The sequence below is a fragment of the Callorhinus ursinus genome, unplaced genomic scaffold (assembly GCF_003265705.2).
Source record: "Callorhinus ursinus isolate GAN/ISIS: 27379988/994484 unplaced genomic scaffold, GSC_fseal_2.0 scaffold4, whole genome shotgun sequence".
Lineage (NCBI taxonomy): Eukaryota > Metazoa > Chordata > Mammalia > Carnivora > Otariidae > Callorhinus > Callorhinus ursinus.
This window is the reverse complement of record NW_027397066.1, coordinates 84,192,413-84,214,915: the sequence shown is the minus strand read 5'-3', so window position 1 is coordinate 84,214,915 and position 22,503 is coordinate 84,192,413. Positions and strand designations below refer to the sequence as shown.

General features: G+C 38.4%; 1 protein-coding gene across 3 annotated transcripts in view; it reads left to right on the top strand.

The window, feature by feature from the left end:
• MANBA (mannosidase beta) overlaps positions 1-22,503 on the top strand; it is a 115,160-nt gene that overhangs the window by 88,224 nt on the left and 4,433 nt on the right. For all 3 annotated transcript variants that reach the window (XM_025873519.2, XM_025873520.2, XM_025873518.2), the window contains 3 exons: positions 3,934-4,098; positions 17,767-17,911; positions 21,498-21,640. In XM_025873519.2, the coding sequence (XP_025729304.1) occupies positions 3,934-4,098; positions 17,767-17,911; positions 21,498-21,640 (453 nt within the window). The remainder of the gene's footprint in view (positions 1-3,933; positions 4,099-17,766; positions 17,912-21,497; positions 21,641-22,503) is intronic.

Genomic DNA, 22,503 nt, shown 5'->3' with positions numbered 1-22,503 from the left:
AGTCCCCTTATCCATGAACATGTGATGTCTTCTTTCACTATTTTGTAGTTTCATTGTACAAAGTTTATACTTCTTTGGTTAAATTTATTCCTAAGTATTTTATTCTTTTTGTAAATGGAATTATTTTCTTAACTTATTTTCACATTGTTCCTTACTAGTATATAAAGAGACAGTTGATTTTTGAGGATTGAACATATATTCTGCAACCTTGCAGAACTTATTTATTAGCTTTAATAGTTTTTGTGAATCCTTTATGTTTTTCTATATTTAAGAGTATGTCATCTGCAGATAGAATTAGTTCTACTTCTTCCTTTTCAATATGGATGCCTTTTATTAACTTTTCTTGGCTAATTGCCCTGGCTAGAACCTCCAGTACAACACAGAATAGAAATGGTAAGAACAGACATCTTTGTGTCATTGCTTTTCTTAGGGAGAAAGCTTTTAGTCTTTTACTGTGTAGTAAGATGTTAACTGTACGTTTTTCATAGATCCCTTTTACCAGGGTTGAGGTCGTTCCCTTTTATTCTTAGTTGGTTGAGTGTTTGTATCATAAAACGGTGTTGGATTTTGTCAAATGGTCTTTTTCTGCATCTGTTGAAATAATCATGTACCTGGGGGTCCCTGGGTGGCTCAGTCAGTTAAGTGTGATTTCAGCTCAGGTCATGATCTCAGGGTCGTGGGCTCTGCGCTCATCACAGAGTCTGCTTGAGATTCTCTCTCTGTCTCCCTCTGCCCCTGCTCCGCTCATACATGCACGTGTGCTCTCTCTTAAGATAAATAAGTAAATAAGAACTTTAAAAAAAGTTATAAAAAATATCATGTACCTTTAGTTTTTGTTTCCCTCCCCTATTACTTGTGTAAAGTAACCACAAAAAAAATTTAAGACAATCTCAAAATCTTCCTCAATTTTACCACCTGAACCCAATTATATTTGCTTCCACACAATGCAGTTATATTGTATTTTTAACTTTATTTTTAAAAAGATTTTGTTTATTTATTTATTTGAGAGAGCGTGAGCAGGGGCAGAGGGAGAGGGAGAAGCAGACTCCCTGCTCAGCAGGGAGCCTGATGTGGGACTTGATCCCAGGACCATGGGATCATGACCTGAGCCAAAGGTAGATGCTTAACCACTGAGCCACCCAGGCGCCCCTGTATTTTTAACTTTAATAAGTAATGTCATAACCTTAGATCTACCCCTTGTTTTTTTTTTTTTTATTACTCCCATATTATAGGGTGGATTTTTTAGGAATACTATTGTTTCAAAATGAAGGAGGATGGAGTTGAGTATCCTGACTCAGGTGGAAACAGGTGTTAGAATGGGAAGGAAGGAATGAAAGAAGCAAAAATATTTACTGAGCAGGTGCTCTTTACCAGAGACTCATTGTTTCATTTAACAATAATCTACCCCCTCCCCCAACCCTTTGACCGAGGTCTGGGAGGAAATCAAAGTACTCGAGAGTGAGAGTTCCATCATTATCCCCAGATAGCCAAGTAGCATATCTGGATACAAACTTATTATCTAACACCAGAAGCTCAACCATTTTCATTTCACTACATTTCGGGAGGGTGAGTGTTATAAACTGCTAAACCTTTTTCTTAAATCTATTAGCATTTCTGTTTACCGTCTGACAATAATGCAGTTGCCATGTTTTTGTGAAATGCCTGATGATGTTCAAAGATACTAAACACTGTTTTAAAATAGGGAAAGGTGAAGTTCTGTTCATTATGAACCCTTGATTTAACCATTACCTCTTTTTTGAGCTACATTGCTTAGTTGAGGATTTGAATTAGGTAATTCGGAAAATAAAAGAAACCAGAAGAATAACTTTACATAAAACTTAGGTTTTTAGTTAGAGTTTTTTTTTCATGTACTTAACAAAAATATTAAAATGTCCCTCTCTAGTTTGGGATGCTTTACTTCTTTGTAAATTAATCATATTTTCAATAGTCCATTATCAGTATTGCACAGTGATTAAAAGCTTGGGCTATGGAATAAACAGATCTGGATTTTAACACTAGAACTGCCGTACAGTAGCTATATTGCCTTGGACAAATTATTTAATCTTTTTGAATTTTAATGTCCTCATCTGTAAATTGGGTTTAGTAGTAGTAAAATACCTCTGGGGTGGAGAGGGAGAGAGAGAGAAAGAGAGAGAGAGTGTGTGTGTGTGTCTGTGTGTGTGTACATGCAGGTATGCATGTGTGCATGTGATCATGTGTAAAGATTAAGTTAATTTACACATTGAAGCACTTAGCACAGTTCTTGACACATAACTACAACCCATAAAATGTAAGCTATTTTTATTATTAATACAATCCATTCTAGCCATAGGATTTGTGTGAAAATTTTATTTTCTTCAGAGGCATCTAGGTTTAAAGAACTAGAGGCTGGAGCTAGACTGTGCCAACTAGCTTAGGGTCTTGGACAAATTACTGAAACTTCTGAACCTTTAGAGATGTGCCTCATCTCTAAAATAGAGTGATAATACCAACTTGTAGAGTTGTCATGAAGATTAAGTGAGGTAATAGTCTTAAAACAATTAGAGCCTTCTCTGGCACTTTCAATTCCTTCTGATAACATTGTTACAGCTGAAATTTAGAAGATGCTCTAACCATGGCTATCAGAAGTTAGAAAGCTTTCCACATAACAGAAGATCAGGTTTACCAGTTATGGGATACATTCATATCATTACCAATCAGGGCTGAGAAGCCTGAAGATGTGTTTCAGGCTTTAAAAAGGAAGAAGCATTGAAAGAAAGGAAGCCTGTTGATAAAGATGTGTACATCTCAAATGTGTACAAGATGACTGTAAATACTAATACCTCTTTTAAATAAGTAACTGAAATAATTAGTTCTCTAAACTGTCTGGTGATAATAGTTTTGGAAAATACGTATAATTTGGAAAAACTTCCACATCAAACATGGGTAATGTACACTACTTACATTTTGGTATAAACAATTTCCTAAAGAATAATTTTTTCCTTTTAAGGTGATTGGTCTGTACATTGCATGATTATAGGGAATTATAAGTCATATTTTATGAACAGGGATTAATATTTTTAATTTTCAGGGATTTTTTAGGGTGGGGTAGACTGTTTCACAAAGTCTTTGCATAACCTGGATTAAACTGATGTTTTCAGGTGTAGACAGCAGTTGTCTTATATCTTTCTCAAATGCTAACAGGGCATTAAATCATAGGCCTAGAAGCCAGAATCATTGTCTATTTTTCTGTAAAAGGTATACTACTAACATATGTGTGGTATTTGTTCTTGTTTTTTCACTTTGACCTGATGATAGCTTCTCAAAGAGATGACAGAAAGATCACATAAATTGCACCTGGCTTTAAAAAAAGATTTACTGTTAGGGGAAAAGAGTATCATTGTTTGATTTGTGTCTTCAACTATATCAAAATTAAACATCTGTATATGTCAAATATATTTAGTAGTAATTGAGAAACAAATGAGCAAGTGCTAAGCATTTACTGTCTTAATAGTCATATTTTATTCCTGTTAAAGAATTGACGGTTTTAACAGAATGCTGATTTCAGGCCATTTTTCTTTTGTGACAATTTATTTACTTGAATAAAAGTAAATGACATATAAATGACATTTAAAAATAAGCACATGAATGTTCTAAAAACAGGAATAATGTTTTGATAAGATAAGGCTTTTGATAGAAATGCCAAAGTGTAACTTTCCAGGTTTGAGTAAGGGAAGTTATAGGTGCCAAATCCTGGTTTTGTGATTCAACTTTGCACAGGGCTACTCTTTCACCAGTAACAAGTATAATGGCAAAAACATCTACCATCTGTGAAATTAGAGTCACAGCACAAACCCTGAGCTCTTTTCCGTATGCAGAGTACTTTTTGAGTTTGTCAGAAGTGTGTGGAACTCCTAACTTCCCCATTTGTGCCTCTTATTCTTTACTCGAAAGGTTTCATCTGAAGAGGACTGGTCTTACAACAGCAAATTTTCACTTCATCGACAACATCATGCAGATGGTAATAATGAAATGCTGCTTCAGATTGGATTTCATTTCAAACTCCCGGAAAGCACAGATCCATTACAGACTTTCAAAGATACTATTTACCTTACTCAGGTAAGGCATTTTCATTCTGGAGTTCAACTGGTTCCTTCAAGTTAACATAGGGGAACATGTAGATTTTGTAAGCCTCATGTGGTGAAGAAATATTCAGGTTTTTATTTCATTGATTGAGGAGTTTATCTTCTTCGAAACAGATAAATGATGACATGTAATACTTGAAATAGTTAATTTTTGGCATTTGTCTCTCTTACAAAGAACAAACAGCTCACAATGTTCTACAACAAATTGTGCATTAAAATATTCCCTAGCTCACGATCACTATAAAGTGTCAGTAATTAAGAAAATAGCTTTCCCCAAGAATAAAATGGAATAATGGAACACAGTAGAGTCCAGAAACAGACTTACGTATAATATAATCACTTGATTGATGGCCATGATGCCACTGTCATCCAGTGGGAAAGGATAGTTTTACCAATAAGACAGTACAGTATCAAGTGGGTATCTTTGTAGGAAAATAAATGAACTTTGACTCCATATACAAAAATTAATTTGATCAGTGATCAAGGAATCAACTGTGAAAGGTCTCATTTTCATAACCTTGGCAAAGATTTCTTAAACAGGACATAAAAAGCATTAACTATAAAAGAAAATAATGATAAATTGGACTTCATTAAAATTATGGACTTTTGTAAACTAAGACCCCAGTAAGAGAGAGAAAAGATAAGCCACAGATTGGGCAATGGTATCTGTAATACATATATCTGGTAAAAAGATTTGTATTCAAAATAAAGAACTTCTATATGAGGTAATAAGAAAAGGATATAACCTATTAAAAAATGGACAAAAACCTTGAACAGGCACTTCACCAAAGAAGATATCCAGTGTTCAGTAAATATGTGAAAATGTGTTCAGTTTCATTCTCAGTCAAGGAAATGCAAATTAAAATCATGCTAGGTACCCCTACATTACAAGGTACACAATGTCATTTTAGCACAATGGCTAAAATTAAATAGATTGACAATGCCAACTGTTGGTGAGGATGTGCGACAGCTGGAACTTGTAGACATTGTTAGTAGGAATAGAAATTTGTTTAATCACTTTGGAAAATTTTGTGGCAGTTTCTATCCAAGCTAAACATTTGCTTCCTCTCTGAATCAGCATTTCTACTACAAGCTATGTACCCAAGAAAAATGAGTGCATATGTCTGCCAACAGACATCTAAAATAATGTTCATACCAGCTTTATTCATAATAGCCCCAAACTGGAAACAGCCTAGATGTTCTTTAACAGAAGAATTTATAAACTATGGTATGTAATGGAATATTCCATAGCAATACAAAAGAATGAACTGCTGATATCAGCATTAACTTGGATGACTCTCACAAACATTATGTTGAGCAAAAGAAACATTCAAGTTTTAGTTATAGACAAAATGAGTCAAGATGATGGAGAGCAAATTGGTGGTAACCACTCTTGTGGAGGGGATAGTGAATTATGGTTAGAAATGCATATCAGGAAACTCTGTGGAGTGCTAAAAAAGCTTTATATCTTGATCTGGGTGCTGGTTACATGGGTGTATACACATGATAAAATTCACTGAAGCATACAATTAAGATATCTGCATGTTAATTTATGCACCTTACTGAATTTTTTTTAGAGATTTTATTTATTCATTTGAGAGAGAGAGGGACGGAGAGAGTGCAAGCGAGGGGAGAGGCAGAGGGAGAGGGAGAAGCAGGCTCCCCGCTGAGCAGGGAGCTCGACATGGGGCTTGATCCCAGGACTCAGAGATCATGACCTGAGCCGAAGGCAGATGCTTAACCATCTGAGCCACCCAGGCGCTCCTGGATTATTTTTTAAACAGCTCTATTGAGAGATAATTGACATACCATAAAATTCACTCATTTTAAGTGTATAATTAAGTGATTCTTAGAATATTTATTGAGTCATGCAGCCGTGACCATAATCCAATTTTAGAACATTTCTGACATCCCCAAAAGATCCTTGTGCCTATTTGCAGTTACTCTCCTTTCTCACCTTCAGCCCCAGGTAAACATTAATCTGCTTTCTGTCTGTATAGATTTTACTTTTCTCAACATTTCATGTAACTGGACTCATACAGTGTGTGATGTTTTGCATCTGGCTTCTTTCACCTAGCATAATGTTTTTGAAGTTCTTCCATGTTGTAGCATACACCTGTACTTCATTCCTCTTTCTTGCTAAATAGTATTCTGTTGTAATGGATATACCATATTTTATATATCCATTCATCTCTTGATGCACATTTGGATTATTACCAATTTTTGACTATTATGAATAATACTGCTATGAATATTAGCATACAAATCTTTGTGCACACATCTTCATTTCCTCTGAGTTGAAATACATGCGTGAAATTGCTGAGTTATATGGAAATTTATGTTTAACTTTGTAAGAAACTATTGAGCTGAATTTTAGGTAATATTTTCTGCTTAATGTTTCCATTTACTCTCTCTATTTGCCAATTTTATTTCATGAACCTGCGAACTACATGCATGCATAAGACTATATTAAAGCCACTGCTTATTTATCTGATGTTTTTGCCATACTTGTTTCAAGTTCAGAGAGAGAAGGCAGGAGCCTAATCCCAGTCATATGAGTTGATCTGAAATAGATTTGAAGTTTTTGTTAAACATGATCACATTTTAATTTTTGCATCTTAGTACCTAAAAATATACCAATTTTAATCTAAACTCATGCCTACTCTCATCAGCTTTCTCCTATATACAAAAAAATCTGGATGGAAGCTGAAGCAGAAAACTCTAAGCCAAAAGAATACTCCTTTTTAGAAGGTGATAAGCTAATAAAGAAAATTTTAATGTTTTAACCATAAGCTTATCACTTAGGGAAGTTTTGATGTGTAATTTATGAACTTACCTCATAGAACACAAGTTAAAAGATAAAGTTGATATCTGTCCCTTTTAAAGTATTGAAGTTCGTCATTATTAGCTTTTCATAGACAATATTCTATAAAAGTGTCTCAGTTTTGATATATGAAATAGGATGATCCTTGTTCGTGTGTGTGTGTGTGTGTGTGCACATGCGGGAACCTTTTCAGCTGTTGTTTTTCATGCTGGCTGTCCTCCTCCCAGCTGTTCATTTTATTACTGTTACTTTATTCTATTTTCTCGAAACCACATTCAGAGAACTGACAAAAATAATTGTTCTTTCTGAACTCATTAGCATTAGCGGTACATAGTTAGGAGCTGGGTGTATAAGTGGAATTATTTGTTACTGGGTTTTGGTGATGGCTTTCATATGATAATTTAGCACTGGTGTTTTATCAGGCATTGGCTTGGAATTGGATTGTGTTAGTTCTACCTTAGAACTTTCTGATGTACTACTAGATGGGATCTGAGATGAAAAAACAATCAGAATTATGATTTTTTTTTTGTTCTTAGTGTTGAATTTTCTTGACTGAAACATAGACAGGAAATGTTAGAGTAAAACATTCTTTTCCCCCTTGCTACTTTGATTTTAGAACAATCGTCTTTGACATGTGCATTAGAAATAAAAACCTTTCCTTGGTCCATTTTTTCTGTTCCTGCTTTCACCCTCTCTTCTTTTTCTCATTGTTGTCATACTATTCTGAAGTGTCTGCTTGTGTACCACTTCTTAAGACGTTCTATAGAGCAATTTTTTGCAACTTTCAGAAAAATCTTGGCTGAGAAAGCTGTGCAGTAAGTTTCTTCACATTTAGATCTTTTCCTATCTTCTCCTTATCTTACAACAGCAAAAGTATCGTTCTCGGTTTTTACTTCTTTAATTCTTCTAATATTCCAAAATAATCTTGCCTCACCTTTCATTTTCCTACCTTATCCTGTTATATTGTATTCCAAATAGCCTGCTTACCTAGGCACACTCTCTCAAGTGATGTTGCACAGGCTCACTGCTTAGTTTGAGGACTGTCTATATGAACATATCTAAACTTGATCAATTTAACTCTGCCAGTATGGCCTCTTACTAGCCACTTAAGAGAGGAAGCTGGGCTGTTGACAATCTTTACTAACCCCTTAGCTTATAGCTCCCTCTAGTGCCTTCATTTATTCTTCACATATTTATTAAGCATGTAATGAGGGCTAGATGCTTGGGGATGTCCTTAAGAGATTCATATTCCTTAGGGGTCCATTTTATCTTCCTATGTTGCATGTAACTTGATCACAAGAACAACAACAAAAAAAGGAATACTATGTTGTAAGCTCAGGTGTTGATGATACTTGCTACCTTGGAACAATTATTTGTTTGGTAGGCAGCACTGAGATTTGATAGAAGATCCAGGCTATGCTGAGCTTTTAAGATGGATGGGGTCAGTAAAAGAGAGGAGTGATTAATAGAGTACATTACATACTAATATATATATATGCAACATGTAATTTAGCAGTCAAGAAGACAGTCAGGGTTCTTTGCGTGTCTACCAAATGCCTGGCCCTGGGCCATGAGATGTGTTGTATATCTTCTTACGTAATTCTAACAACATCTCCAGACATCTATGTTACTGTTTTCATTTTATATTTGAGTAAACAGGCTCAGAAAGGTTAAGTATTTTCCCAAGATTTCAGGCAATGAATGGAGCAAGTTTCTGCCTTTTAAACTACAATATTATATCCTTTCACAATTGAGATAAGGGAAATTCTATAACTACTGAGGTGTTTGGTTGAATTTTAACATCAGTTTGCAGCACTTAAAGCAGACATCAGAAAGTTGGCACATTAAAAGAGGCCTTATTGGAACAATAGAGAAAATCAACAAAACCAAAAATTTAGTTCTTTGAAATGATCAACAAAATTGAGAAAACTGTAGCTAGATTGGCCAAGAAAAAAAAAGAGAGAGAAGATTCCAATTACTAAATCAGGAATGAAAGAGGGAGCACTACTGTTGACCTCAAATAAATAAAAAGGGTGATTAGAGAATACTGTAAATAATTGTATGACAGTAAGTCATTTAACCTAGATGAAATGGCAAATTCATAGAAAGACACAAATAATGAAAACTGACTCAAGAAGAAATAGAAAATCTAAGTAAATCTATCACAACTAAAGAGATTGAGTTAGTAATCAAAGAATTGTCCTCTACAAAGATGGCTTCACTACTGAATTCTAAAAAATATTGAAAGAAGAATTAGCACCATCTTACACAAATTCTTCCCCCCAAAAAAGGAGAGGGGGAAAACACTTCCTGACTCATTCTGTGAAATCATTTTTATTCTGATACTAAAACCAGAGAGAGACATAAGAAAAGCAAACCAGAGACTAATATCTTCTATGAATATAGACAGAAAGAAATCTTCAACAAAATACTACCAGTCCAAATCCAGCAGCATATAAAAAGGTTTATAAACTATAATCAAGTGGGATTTATCCCAGAATGTAAGATTGGTTCAACATATGAAAGTCAATCAATGTAATACACCGTATGAATAGAATAAAGGAAAAATAACTACACGATCATTTCAATAGATGAAGAAAAAAATTTCAACAAGCCAGGACAAGGAGGGACTTCCTCAACCTGATAAGAGCACCTATGAAGAACCTATACCTAATATCATGTTAAATAGTGAAAAAAAAAAACCAGAACGTTTTCTCCCTAAGATCAGGAACAAGACAAGGCTGCCTGCTCTTGCCACTTCTAGTCAACACTGTGCTGGAGATTCTAGTCAAAACAGTTAGGCAAGGAAATAAAATAAAAGGCATCCAAATTGGAAAGGAAGAAGTAACATTATCTCTGTCTGCAGAAGAGATGATCTTATATATAGAAAAGCTTTAAAAATCCACCTAAAAAAACCTATGAGAGCTAATAAGTTAATTATTATAATGACTATATATAAATATCAGCTGTATTCTAAGCATGAACAATTTGAAAATGAAACTAAATAATAACATTTATAACAGTATCAAAAGAATAAAATATTTTGGAATATCTTTAACCAAAGAGATGCAGGACTTGCACTGTGAAAATTACAAAACATTATTGAGGGAAATTAAAGAAATGGAGACATGGATCGGAAGACTTAATATTGTTAAGATGGCAGGACTCCCCAAAGTGATCCACAGATTCAACATAATCCCTATCAAAATTCCTACTACTATTTTCAGAGAAATGGGAAGAATGATCCTAAAACTCATGTGGAAGTGCAGGGTACACAGAATAGTCAAAATATCTGGAAAAAAACAAATTTGGAAGAGTCACACATGCTACTTTCAAAATTTAACTACAAGCTACAGTAATCAAGATAGTGTGGTATTGACCTAAGGCCAGACATATAGATTGATTGAATAGAATTGGGAGTCCAGAAATAAACACATAAGTCTATGGTCAACTGATTTTTCTACAAGGGTGCGAAGACAATAAAATGGAGAAAAAATAGTGTTTTGAACAAATGGATATCCACATGTAAAAAAATGAATTTGGATCCCTGCCTCATACCACATACAAGAATTAACTTAAAATGAATCAAAGATCTAAGTGGAAGTGCTAAGTCATAAAACTCTTTTTTTTTTTAAAGATTGTATTTATTTATTTGACAGAGAGATAGCGAGAGCAGGAACACAAGCCGGGGAAGTGGGAGAAGGAAAAGCAGGCTTCCCGCTGAGCAGGGAGTCCGATGTGGGGCTCGATCCCAGGACCCTAGGATCATGACCTGAGCTGAAGGCAGATGCTCAACACTGCCCAGGTGCCCCTAAAGTCATAAAACTCTTAGAAGAAAACATAGGAGTAAATCTTTGTGAATTTTGATTTGGCAACAGTTCCTTAGATATGACACCTAAAGCATGAGCAACCAATGAAAAAATAGATAAATTGAACTTCATCAAAATTAGAAATTTTGTGTATCAGAAGCCAATATATCACAAAAGTGAAGAGATAATCCACAGAACGGGGGATAATTTTTGAGTCATATATGTAAGAAGGATCTAATATCCATAATATATTTAAAAACTCTTATAATTCAATAATGAAAAAGAAACCCCAATTAAAAAACAGCCAAAAGATTTGAATGAACATTTCTCCAAAGAAAATGACCAATAAGTATCATGAAAATACCTTTAACATCATTAGTTGCTAGGGAAATGCAGATCAAAACCCACAAAGAGATACTACCTACACCCACTGGAATATCTAGAAGAAAAGAAAGGTATTGGTAAGTGTATTGGCCAGGGTTCTCCAGAGAAACAGAACCAATAGGATATCTATACAGATATATATGGGATTTATTATAGGAATTGGCTCACATGGTTATGGAGGCTGAGAAGTCCTATAATCTGCCATCCGCAAGATGGAAAACCAGAAGAACCAGTGGTTTAAAACAATTTGATTCTAAAGGCCTGAGAACTGAGGGGCCACCAGTGTAAGTCCGGGAGTCCAAAGGCCTGAGAACCAGGAGCTGCATTGTCTGAGGGCAGGAGAAGATGGGCGTCCCAGCTCAAGAAGAGAGAGAGAAATTGCCCTCCTCTGCTATTTTATTCTATTCAGGCCCTCAACTGATGGGATGATCCTTAGCCCACATTGGTGAGGTTGGATCTTCTTTACTTAGTCTGCTCAATCACCAGAAACATCCTGACAGACACATTCAGAAATAATTTTACCAGCCATTTGGGGCATCCCTTAGCCCCGTCAAGTTCACACATAAAGTCAACCATCACAGTAAGGATGTAGAGAAATTGGAACCCTCGTATGTTGCCGGTTGGAAGGTAAAATGGTGCAGCTGCTGTAGAAAAGTTGTCAGTTTCTCTAAAAGTTAAACAGAGTTACCATAGAACCCCGAAATTCTACTTTTAGATATCTATCTGAGAATATTGAAAACATGTGTTTGCACAAAAACTCATGCACAAATGTTCATAGCATTTTTCATAGCCAACAAGTTAAAACAATCCAAATGTTTATCAACTCATGAATGGATAAACAAAATGTGTTCCACTTACATGAAATGTCCAGAATAGGCAAATCCACAGAGACAGAAAGTACATGAGTGGTTTCCAGATGCAGAGGAGAAGGGAGAATGAGGAGCTGCTTTTAACCAGTACAGTAAGTACAGTGTTTCCTTTTGGGGTGATAACATTCTGGAATTAGGTAGTGGAGAGAGTACACACCTGTGATAATACTAAAAGCCAACAAACTGGAAGCTGTAAGGGTGAATTGTATGGTATGAATTATATCAATTGAAACATGGCTTTATTGGAAATTCTTCTTGTCAGGATAATTTTAAGTAAATGAAGAATATAAATTACATTCTGTCAGGAGGGCTTAGTCACATGGCTACTCCTAGTTCCAAGGGTAAGGGGTGTGATTCTGGAGGATGGAGCCCACCTATAGCTCTGTGACTCTGGAGGACAGGGGAAATGGGTTTTTGTAAACAGCTAGCAATCTCCATCACAGTGGCAAAGCTGGAACCTAGGTCTTAGTATCCTGGTCCAATTTCTTTTTACCCTACCATCTGTTTCTCCAAGGAGACTGATTTCATAAGTGTAATCAAGCAAGCTGCTGAAAATAGACTTTTTTGAAACTAAAATAAGATTTGTCTGCTAACAGTGGGACTGAGTAGCCTAGGAAATGACTAAGCATTTATCCTTCTTATATGTAAAGATTGTCCTCTTTAGGGAAGGATTCATGAGTGTATAAATACAGGTACAATTTTTAAAGGGAAAGAGGCAGTTCCAGACATTTTCCAGGGAAGTGGGATTGTACAACAACCCTTTAGGAAGGATAGTGGGCAGTGGCCTTCTGCATTTTTATGAACAAAGGCGTCCTTCATTAGCCCTAGCTGGCACCTACTGGTTCGGGTAAACCCAGATCCATGATGCTGGCACACGGCACCATCTGTCTGTGGAGTGTACTGCACTATGCTAGAGACCAGAGCACTCAAGAGCCTTGATTATCCTCCTTCACACTAAGTTCAGCTATGATAGACCACTAGTTAGGGCTTGCCTAGTGTCCTTTTCCTTTCATTGCTAGCAAGGGGTAGGAATTCTGCATGTATGTAAAAAAAATTTTTAAGTTTAAAAATTCTATAAGATTATTAATATTTATCTATTAAACCAGAAAAGATAAATTACAGCGAGAAGATTGTTAGAACAGATATACAAAAATAAAGATATCTTGCAAGTAGTTCTGAAAATTAAAATAGAGACTGAAAACTCAAATGTTTCTGGGGGCTAGGAAGGTAATTTAAATGGATAGGAGTATGATTATTGGGAATTGTGACAAAATGGAACATATAGGCTGGGACTTAAGACATTAAACAATATCCAAACAAGAAACAAAAAAAAAAGACCACCAACCTCAAAAAAAACCAAAAAACACCCACCTCTGTGGGCCAGTTAAAATCTGTGTGGGGCATCCCAATCAAAATACCAATGGCATTTTTCAAACAGACGAATAGATAAAGAAGATGAGGTCCATATATACAATGGAATATTACTCAGCCATCAGAAAGGTTGAATACCCGACTTTTGCATCAACATGGATGGGACTGGAGGAGATTATGCTAAGTGAAAGAAGTCAAGCAGAGAGAGTCAATTATCATATGGTTTCACTTATTTGTGGAACATGAGGAATAGTATGGAGGACGTCAGGAGAAGGAAGGGAAAAATGAAGGGGGGGCGGAATTGGAGGGAGAGATGAACCAAGAGAGACTATGGACTCTGAGAAACAAACTGAGGGTTTTTAGAGGGGAGGTGGGTGGGGAGATGGGTTAGCCTGGTGATGGGTATTAAGGAGGGCACGTACTGCATGGAGCACTGGGTGTTATATGCAAACAATGAATCATGGAACACTACATCAAAAACTAATGATGTACTATATGGTGACTAACGTAACATAATAAAAAAAAGTCTGTGTGGGGCAAAGTTCTGTCTGGAGGCCACCAGTTTATAGCAGCCTCTTGACTGGAACCTAATATAGCAATATGTAGCAAAGAGTTTAACATTGTCATCTATTATTGCCAAAAGAAGCAACACACGATCATAAAATGTTCTTAGCTCTTGCATTGAAAGAAAAAACTGGAAACCATTCAAATGCCTAATAATTGGAGAATGATGAATCACACTGTGGTATAACTGTATAACCATTTAAAGCACAGAGATCCTAGCAAGTTCTAGGGCATGGAAATGTACATATGTGAAACCTAAGTGAGACTAGAACACTAAATGTATATGCTACAATATGTGTTCACAAAGACTGGAAAAGAATTTGGAGCAATGTAAATAATTAGATGCTCATGAGATCTTTTTTTTTTCCTGAAAAGAAGCTTACATGAATAAAAAGAAAATGTAGGTCACCTCTACCAAGGCCATCAGTAAAATATCTGGTTGTCCTCTGGATTAGATCCAGCTAAGCACAAGCATGGCTTTGTCCTAGAAGTTTTCATTTTTGCCTGAAAGAGATAACTTAATTTCCTACTGTGGTATACACTGATATTTTGTTCCCACCTCAGAATTCTGTTTTTACTTTTTTCCTACTTACCCTACTTTATAAATGTGGATCCAAGGAAAGTGATTCCAGTCCCAAACTTCATAAATGACACCCCTCCTTCCATACCACCCATGAGTTGACACTGAACTAAGTCTCTGGGGTAATAACAGAATGTTGCAGGTTCTTTGGCTTCTTTGGTATACCAGGAATTGCCCAGACCTCAGGGGTACTTCAGGTACTGGGAGTTCCAGAATTGTGGGCTGGCACCAAAAGTGGATTGTCCGTGGTGGTTGCCATTCGATGCCTGTGCTTGGCTGGACCAGCAGTTTCTAGAATGTCTGGTGACTAGAACCTCTCTCCTCCTATTGTTACTCACCAATCTGGTGAGGACTTCCTCAGCTTCTCCTCTCATGATCACTCCACACACAGTCTATAAAGCAATGGCTGTTTTTCAGGACTCTCTGGATGAGAACTGAGATTTCCTCTTGTTTAGGGTCTTGGGTGTGTGTCCTGTGGAGGCAGAGACTGTGGCTGGCTTGATTTTGTGCACATAGGCGAAATTTAGGTTGGTTGGTGGGGCTATTATATGGAGGCTCAGGGTGATATAAATGAGTTCAGAGATCAAATCTTTCTAACAACTATAAAGGTTACTTTCCATGCTGATGTAAGGTAAAGATCTCTAGTGGGCATGGATGATGCTGCCCTAGAATCTGTTTCTACTGAGATTTCCACTTGTGGGCTGCTTCATCTTCACTGAATTTTCTAGAAGTTGCTCCACAGCACTGATTTTGTACCATAACTCAACATACATGAATGCTTACAAAGGGACTTAATTTCTCTGTGCCTACCTATGCAGGCCTAGAAGTAGATAAATCTCTCTCTCTCTCTCTCTCTCTCTTTTTTTTTTTTTTTTTAGTTCAGATAAGATTAGTATTTTTACAAGGAACTTGGCTAGAGATTTCTGAGTATAATTGCAGATTGGCTTGACTGACAGATCAAATTTCATAGGTCTGTTTTTCTATTTCATTCCCTCTGACTTAGTGTTGGACTAAATACATGCAGATTGTATCCTGTGGTCATTTTCAGTTGGCACCATTTCCACTTCGTCTGTGAGAGTCTTTCTTCAGAGTGTATTCACTGCCCTCATTGCTGTGGTCCCAGTGGTCTGGTTCCTGAATAAGGACATTTCTTTATCTGCTCACGGCTGATATCATCTCTTGCTGGGATGGTTTTCATAGCTTTCTGAATGGTCGCCCTGAACGCACTGTACACACCACCCCCACCCCGGTGCCTCCGTTTCTTCTTTTGGTCAGCAGCATCTTCTTTTGGAATGCAAATCTGGTCCCTTCACCCACTGAGCTTAAAAGCTTTCTGTGACTTCCAGTAGCCTCTCACCAAAACCTTCCCAGGTCTGGCCCCTGCATCTCACTGGCCTCCCTTCCATTGTTCCTGGCTCTCTGTGCCTTTTAGTCCTTCACCTGTGAATTCTCCGCTCAACACACAGGTCCTCTCCGGCTGCCAGCTTCTGCCCCTCTCTCTTTTTCTCTTTCCTCTTCTTTGAGACTATCATCATTCCTCGGCTAGGCCTATGTCCCCTACTGTCTACACTCGGAAAATTGCTCACGCCTCCATCTTAGCACTTACTACTGTGTAAAGTTTACATTTATTTGCGTGACTCTTTGATTAAGTCCTGTGTTCTGCACAAGCCAATAAGCTCCATGAGGATGGGCTCGTGTATTTTTTTGCTGGGAGAGGGTCGGACCATTACCAGCATGTAACACATACTGTAGGGGCTTACTAAATCTTTAGTGAATACCATGATTTCTTCTTGCTTCACCCTTCTGGAATTTTGTGGCCCCACCTCATGTAAGTCATACCTTCAACCTGTTAGCCAGCCTAACCCTATTTAAAGGTTCTACCTTTATTTGAGCTCTTCCAGCTTTTAGGAAAGCATCTGGGCTTAGTCTTCAAGAGACCTTCTCTGCATCCTTCTTTTCCCTCCTCTGTGAGAATCCAGGCCCCACTCTAATGAGGAGTCCTTGCAGCTCTGACCGTCTCTGCAGCTTCTCCTTGGTGACCTCTCCAAATGAGCCTAAGAACCTCTCACTCATGAGCTTGTCCTACTACCACTCTAAGTTAAAAGCATGGGATAACAGGGGTGCCTGGGTGGTGCGGTTGGTTGGGCCTCCCACTCTTGGTTTCAGCTCAGGTCGTGATCTCAGAGTGGTGGGATCGAGCCCCGCATCGGGCTCCGCGCTCAGTGAGGAGTCTGCTTAGGACTCTCTCTCCCTCTCTTCTTCTCCCCCTGGCTTGTGCTCTCTAAAATAAAATAAATAAGATCTTTTTAAAAAGTACGTGATAACAGCAGCAATGAAAGAGTGATTTTTCAGTGATGTTGCCAATAATTAAGAGTCCTGCATGAAATTCTTTAGTGCCTCTTCAATAGGAACTAAATTCACTTGTCTCATTGCTGCAATTTACCATCTGTTCTGCTATAATGAAGGAATTACATTCATAAGAAATTTTTCATTATCAGAAGTCATGATATAAGAACAATTGCTTGAGTAGAAAAAAGGGGTTGGGGGGGGCACCTGGGTGGCTCAGATGGTTAAGCATCTGCCTTCAGCTCAGGTTGTAATCCTGGGGTTTTAGGTTGGAGCCCCACGTCTGGCACCCAGCTCAGCAGGGAATCTGCTTCTCCCTCTGCCTCTGCCTCTCTCCCTGGGCTCATGCTCTCTCTCTCTGTCTCTCTCAAATGAATAAATAAAATCTTGAAAAAAGAGAAAAGGGGTTAGGGATTGGACAGTATAAGAGTCATAATAATGTTATTTTTCCTGTAGAATTTTTTTCTAATCTAAACTAATAAGACTTTTTTCTTCAGTAGCTATGAATATATTTGCAAAACCCATCACTGCAAGAAAATTTAGTGTTTGACTACATATACCATTTACTCTGGAATAATAATAGTCTGCTTTCCATCATTGCCTACACTATCATTAGCAAGGAACCTATCATACCATCCTATTTCCTCAATCACCCATTGTTACAATAAACGAAACACTAAGACTCCCAAATAAATCAGCTGTTATAGACAACCCTTCTGACATACTGAGGGGCTAGTTACAGATCTGGTATAATAATGGTAGACATAATGCTAAACAGATTCCCTAATTTATCCAACCTGATTTAAAAAAACACCCTCAAGCCTGCAGTTTTCTCAGATCTAGACACTTAGGTCAAACAATAACACGTGTGCTTCGATGTTTTCCCCCAAATCAGGTGATGCAGGCTCAGTGTGTCAAAATAGAGACTGAATTCTACCGCCGCAGTCGCAGCGAGATAGTGGATGGGCAAGGCTACACCATGGGTGCACTTTATTGGCAGCTGAATGACATCTGGCAGGCTCCTTCCTGGGCTTCTCTAGGTAAGTGTTGCAGCATTCTTTGTGTCTGTGAGAGAAAGCAACTCCGGTGCGGAGATGCACTGAGAAAGCACGGAGCCTGAGGGGTCAGATTAATCCGGGTAGACCCGAGCGCAGTGGAGGGGCTCCTCCCGCAGCCTGTGAACTGCGGCCGCCCCGCCCACCTTCCGGGGCGCTCCGGCGGCCTTCGCGGCAGCCTTTTTCGAGTTCCGGGCCGTGCAGAGTCACAAAAGCTGGCTAATGAAGGGGGTAGATTCATGCATGAAGGTCTCAGCCATGTGTCTCAAAATTTTGAATTTGATTAGGAGGACTTTCCAGGCAAAAGAAACACTTACGTAAGCTGCTCTTCCTCGGAAGAATTCAGCCAAGTGGAAGGCTGGCCCAGCTGAGTGTTAAAATGTCCTTTTCCCGGATTCCCCTCTAGGCCCATAAGGTCATCTTTATTTTTGCCCTATTTATCTCTTGGAAACGTGGTGGAGTCAGAAATCCACGTAGGAGGGGTTATCAGTTGCATCAGTTCCGTTGGCAACAGGGAGATGACTGGCATGGTGCCTGCAGTTTGAATTATTCTATTTTGATATATTTTTTGAAAATCAAGGAGTAATAATGAATCTTTGGTGTTCACTGGTGGTGGTTTGAAAAGAAATTCAGTTAATAATGTACACAAGAATTTGGGGACAAAAGTGAGTCAAGGCCATACAGTAAAAAAGCCTCTTTGCTGGGTGAGGCTCTTAAACTAGCTGTGAATGCAAATCCAAAGGAGTCCATTCCCCGTGTGCTTTGATTAGTGTGCCGAGTCCCCTCTTGCGGTAAATTGGAGTCTCGATCGGGTTTCTCTGACCAAACTGTTTATCAGCACCATCCAAGAGTATTGGATGAGAATCAGGGGTAGACTGGGGAGAGTCGCCTTTCTGGGAAGCTTAAAACTGGACAAAGAGATATTGTTCAGAGACACTTGGACCCTGACTCTGCCTTCTTGTACGTGGATGAGGTCGTGGACTCCTGAAGCAGAGTTTGGTTCGAGAATGGGGAGAGCCCAGTCTTTGTTAATCTTCCCTTAAACGACTGTATTGCAGATTATTTTAACGAGTTCTTTAGAAAGGGTGAGTAAACCCAGGAACCAGGAGTATGATGGCAGAGCAAGAATTTGTTTTCTAAAGTCTCTCAGGACAGTGCCTCCGTGGAGAGGATCACCATCTTCTTGTACCTGGTACAGAAAACAGGTGCCAGGGAGGAGTTGTGACAAGGTATGCTATGTCTGCTCCTGGTCTGGACAGCCTCCTAGCGTCTGTTTAACTCTGTGTCGTTGGTTTAATGAATCTGGTGCTTATAGTGTGTGCCGGTGGGGGTGGGGGAAGGCATGTGTCACCTCTTATCTGAAATGGTGATCCTTTAAAGGGATCATCGCTGCTTGGAATCTATAGATTCTTACACGTTTCCTTTTAAAAAAATTAGTCTCATTTTTAGTTATAATTTTGCAAATACAGAAATCCACCGGGGCATTTTATTTTGCTTGGCTCATAAGCTTGGACAGGCACAGAGCTAATGGAAAAGCCAGAAATCCCACAGCATTTTTAGCTGACTATGCAGGATATTATATTGGTAGCCATATTGTCACTGATGAGTAACTAGTGTGTGTCCCAGTGAGACCTTGTGCTTCAATTGCTGTCCTCCTGTGTTCTGTGTGTGGCCATGAAGCTGGAACCACGCATGTGAAGTCTCTTCTGTAATGGATACCACACGAGAGTCTGTAAGTTACCTCAGGTCTGAGCCATCTTTAACTTAGGAGAAAACTTTCCAAATACAGTTGATGTTTGAACAACATGAGGTTGAACTCTGCAGGTCCACGAAGATGCAGATTTTTTGGGTAAAGACAGTACAGTACCGTAAATGTATTTTGTCTTGCTTCTGACTTTCTTAATAACATTTTCTTTTCTCTAGCTTGCTTTATTGTAAGGATACAGTATATAATACATATAATGTACAAAATATGTGTCACTTGACCACTTACGTTATCGGTAAGGCTTGGTCAACAGTAAGCTCTTAGTAGTTAAGTTCTGAGGGAGTCAGAAGTTACCTGTGGATTTTTGACTGCACAGGGGTTGGTGCCCCTAACCCCATGTTGTTCAAGGTCAACTTTGTAAGTTCGAGTTCATTTTATAGATCTAATATGAAAGGCCTCTCCACCCCTCCCTGCTTGTTGTTTTTAAGGGGAAATATTAGGAGTTGCAGTTGAAGCACTGAGAGTTGAAATTTTGGAAAACTGGAAGAAATTGGTTCTCTCTGAACTTCGAACCACTTTTCTCCATCTCAGCAGCTTGCACTGTGAATTCTGGACATGATCCTCCCCCCTACACACACCCCCTCACCCCTCCTCTGCCCTCTCCCCCTCCCCACCATCTCTCTGGAAGTTGTTCATTGGTACAGTGCTTTGTGGGAAAGAGCTTTTTGGAATAGAGGCATGGTGACACGTTTTTTAGTTTGGGGGTTTAGCATCCTGGACATGCCAACAGGGCACAGAATTCATAGGTTCTCGAAAGCTTCTAATTGTATCGGGGCAACTGTCATTAACTGTCATCTGTTTGGATGTTCTCCTCGAGTCTGCACTTGCTGGTGGCATTTGTGATAATGGTTGTTTTATTTCACTTGGAGGCTTTTGTGCTTATGGGAAAAGGAAGGAGACTTTGAGTTCTAAATAACTCTGTCACTTTTTTAATTGTTTTTTTTCCCAAGTGTTCTGTTTATATATTTTTTTAGGTGTACCAGACAGTGATTTGACATTTCTGTACATTACGAAATGCTCACCATGATAAGTGTAGTTACCATCTGTCACCATACAAAGTTACTACAAGATTATTGACTATGTTCCCTATAACTCTTATTTTTTAAAAATTTTAAAAGATTTTATTTATTTGAGAGAGACAGTGCGTGCGAACGGGAGGGGGGAGGGGCAGAGAGAAAAAAGGAGAGAATCTCCAGCAGATTCTGTGCTGAGCTGCTGAGCATGGAGATGCGGGGCTCAATCTCATGACCCGGAGATCCTGATCTGGGCTGAAATCAAGAGTCAGTTGCTTAACCGATTGAGCTGCCCAGGCTCCCCTCCCTTTAACATTTATATTATTCATATATATATGTATATATAAGTGAATATTTATAATGTTCTATACAAGTGCAATATTTTCTTACAGTTGCTAATACATGTAATAATTTTACTGCCATGCTACCGATTTCCTTCTTTCATGTGTATGTAGTAGAAAGGAATATTGGAAGAAGAATTATGTATGAGAAAGTGCTGCCTAGGCGTTGGGTCTGGGCTCAGAGTGCTGCCTGTGGCATGTTTGGTGTACGGTCTGAGCCTCCCTTTCCTCGTTGTAAAGTGGATGGGAATGCTTGCCTCACCCACATGTGAGGATGCCGTGAGGTAAAGACTGGAATGCCCCGAGGCCTCAGTGAACGTGGGTTCGTGCCCCTGTTGAATCTCCCTGCTATGCTCAGGCCCTAGAATCATGACAAGTCAGCATAGCTGGACCATGGGGGAGATGACCCTGACTGCTTGACCCTGCCCATCTCTTAACTTGCCTATTTTTAGAGTATGGAGGAAAGTGGAAAATGCTTCATTACTTTGCGCGGCATTTCTTCGCTCCACTGTTGCCAGTGGGTTTTGAGGATCAAGACGTGTTTTTCATCTATGGTGTGTCAGACCTTCGCTCTGACTGCAAGGCAAAGCTCACTGTAAGTTGCTTGGTTTTTTTCTGACAGAATGAGTGTTTTTGGTCATCTCTTTAGTTATTGGTTATATTTCTTCTGGGAAAAAGAAAAGAGAAATTAATTTGTATTGAAATGTTTCTAAGTGCCTGTCACAGAAAATGGGCTGTCCTTGGACTCAGAACACCTGTACCTTCAGGGTAAAACTCTGCCATTTATCCCGTGACCTGAAGGCTTAATGCCTTGGTGATTCAGTTTCCTCATCTGTGAATATCGTATCTTCACTTGTCAGCCTGTCTTGAAGGATTTCAATGGGCAGTGAATAAAATAAATAATAAAATAATTAGACAAAAACAAATTATAAACTGTAAAGTGCCACTACAATATAAGGTTATATAATCACAAGAAGCTGGAAATAGCCTGAACTTGACGGAAAGAAATCCTTAAAAGTGGTTTGTTAAAGTGTAAATCTGTACAAGAATTCCGAATGTATATGGAAAAATACACCTGTATTTAAAACAATGCGAGGCAAAAAGGGAGGAACTCCAGAGTCTCAGGTGGTTGCAGTTTGGAGGATACTGCAAATAGGTCACGGTTACAGTGCACCAGGTCCTGTGTCTTCCATAGATTACTTTATTTAACTCTCACAACAGCCAGTGAAGTTAGTGCTGTTCTTATTCTCATTTTACGTGTGAAGAAACAGAGCCTTTGAGGAGTTGGGTAACTTGCTCTGTTACAAGCTCTGGTACTCAGTGGAGCTGCAGTTAAGCCCAGGGTTCATAGGCTCCTAACTAGGTCTGCTATTCTGACTTCCATCTATTATTCTCTAAAAAAAAAAAAAAAAAGATAGTAACCAAGAATGTTTGCTTTTGCTCTGTCTTGTTTCTCCC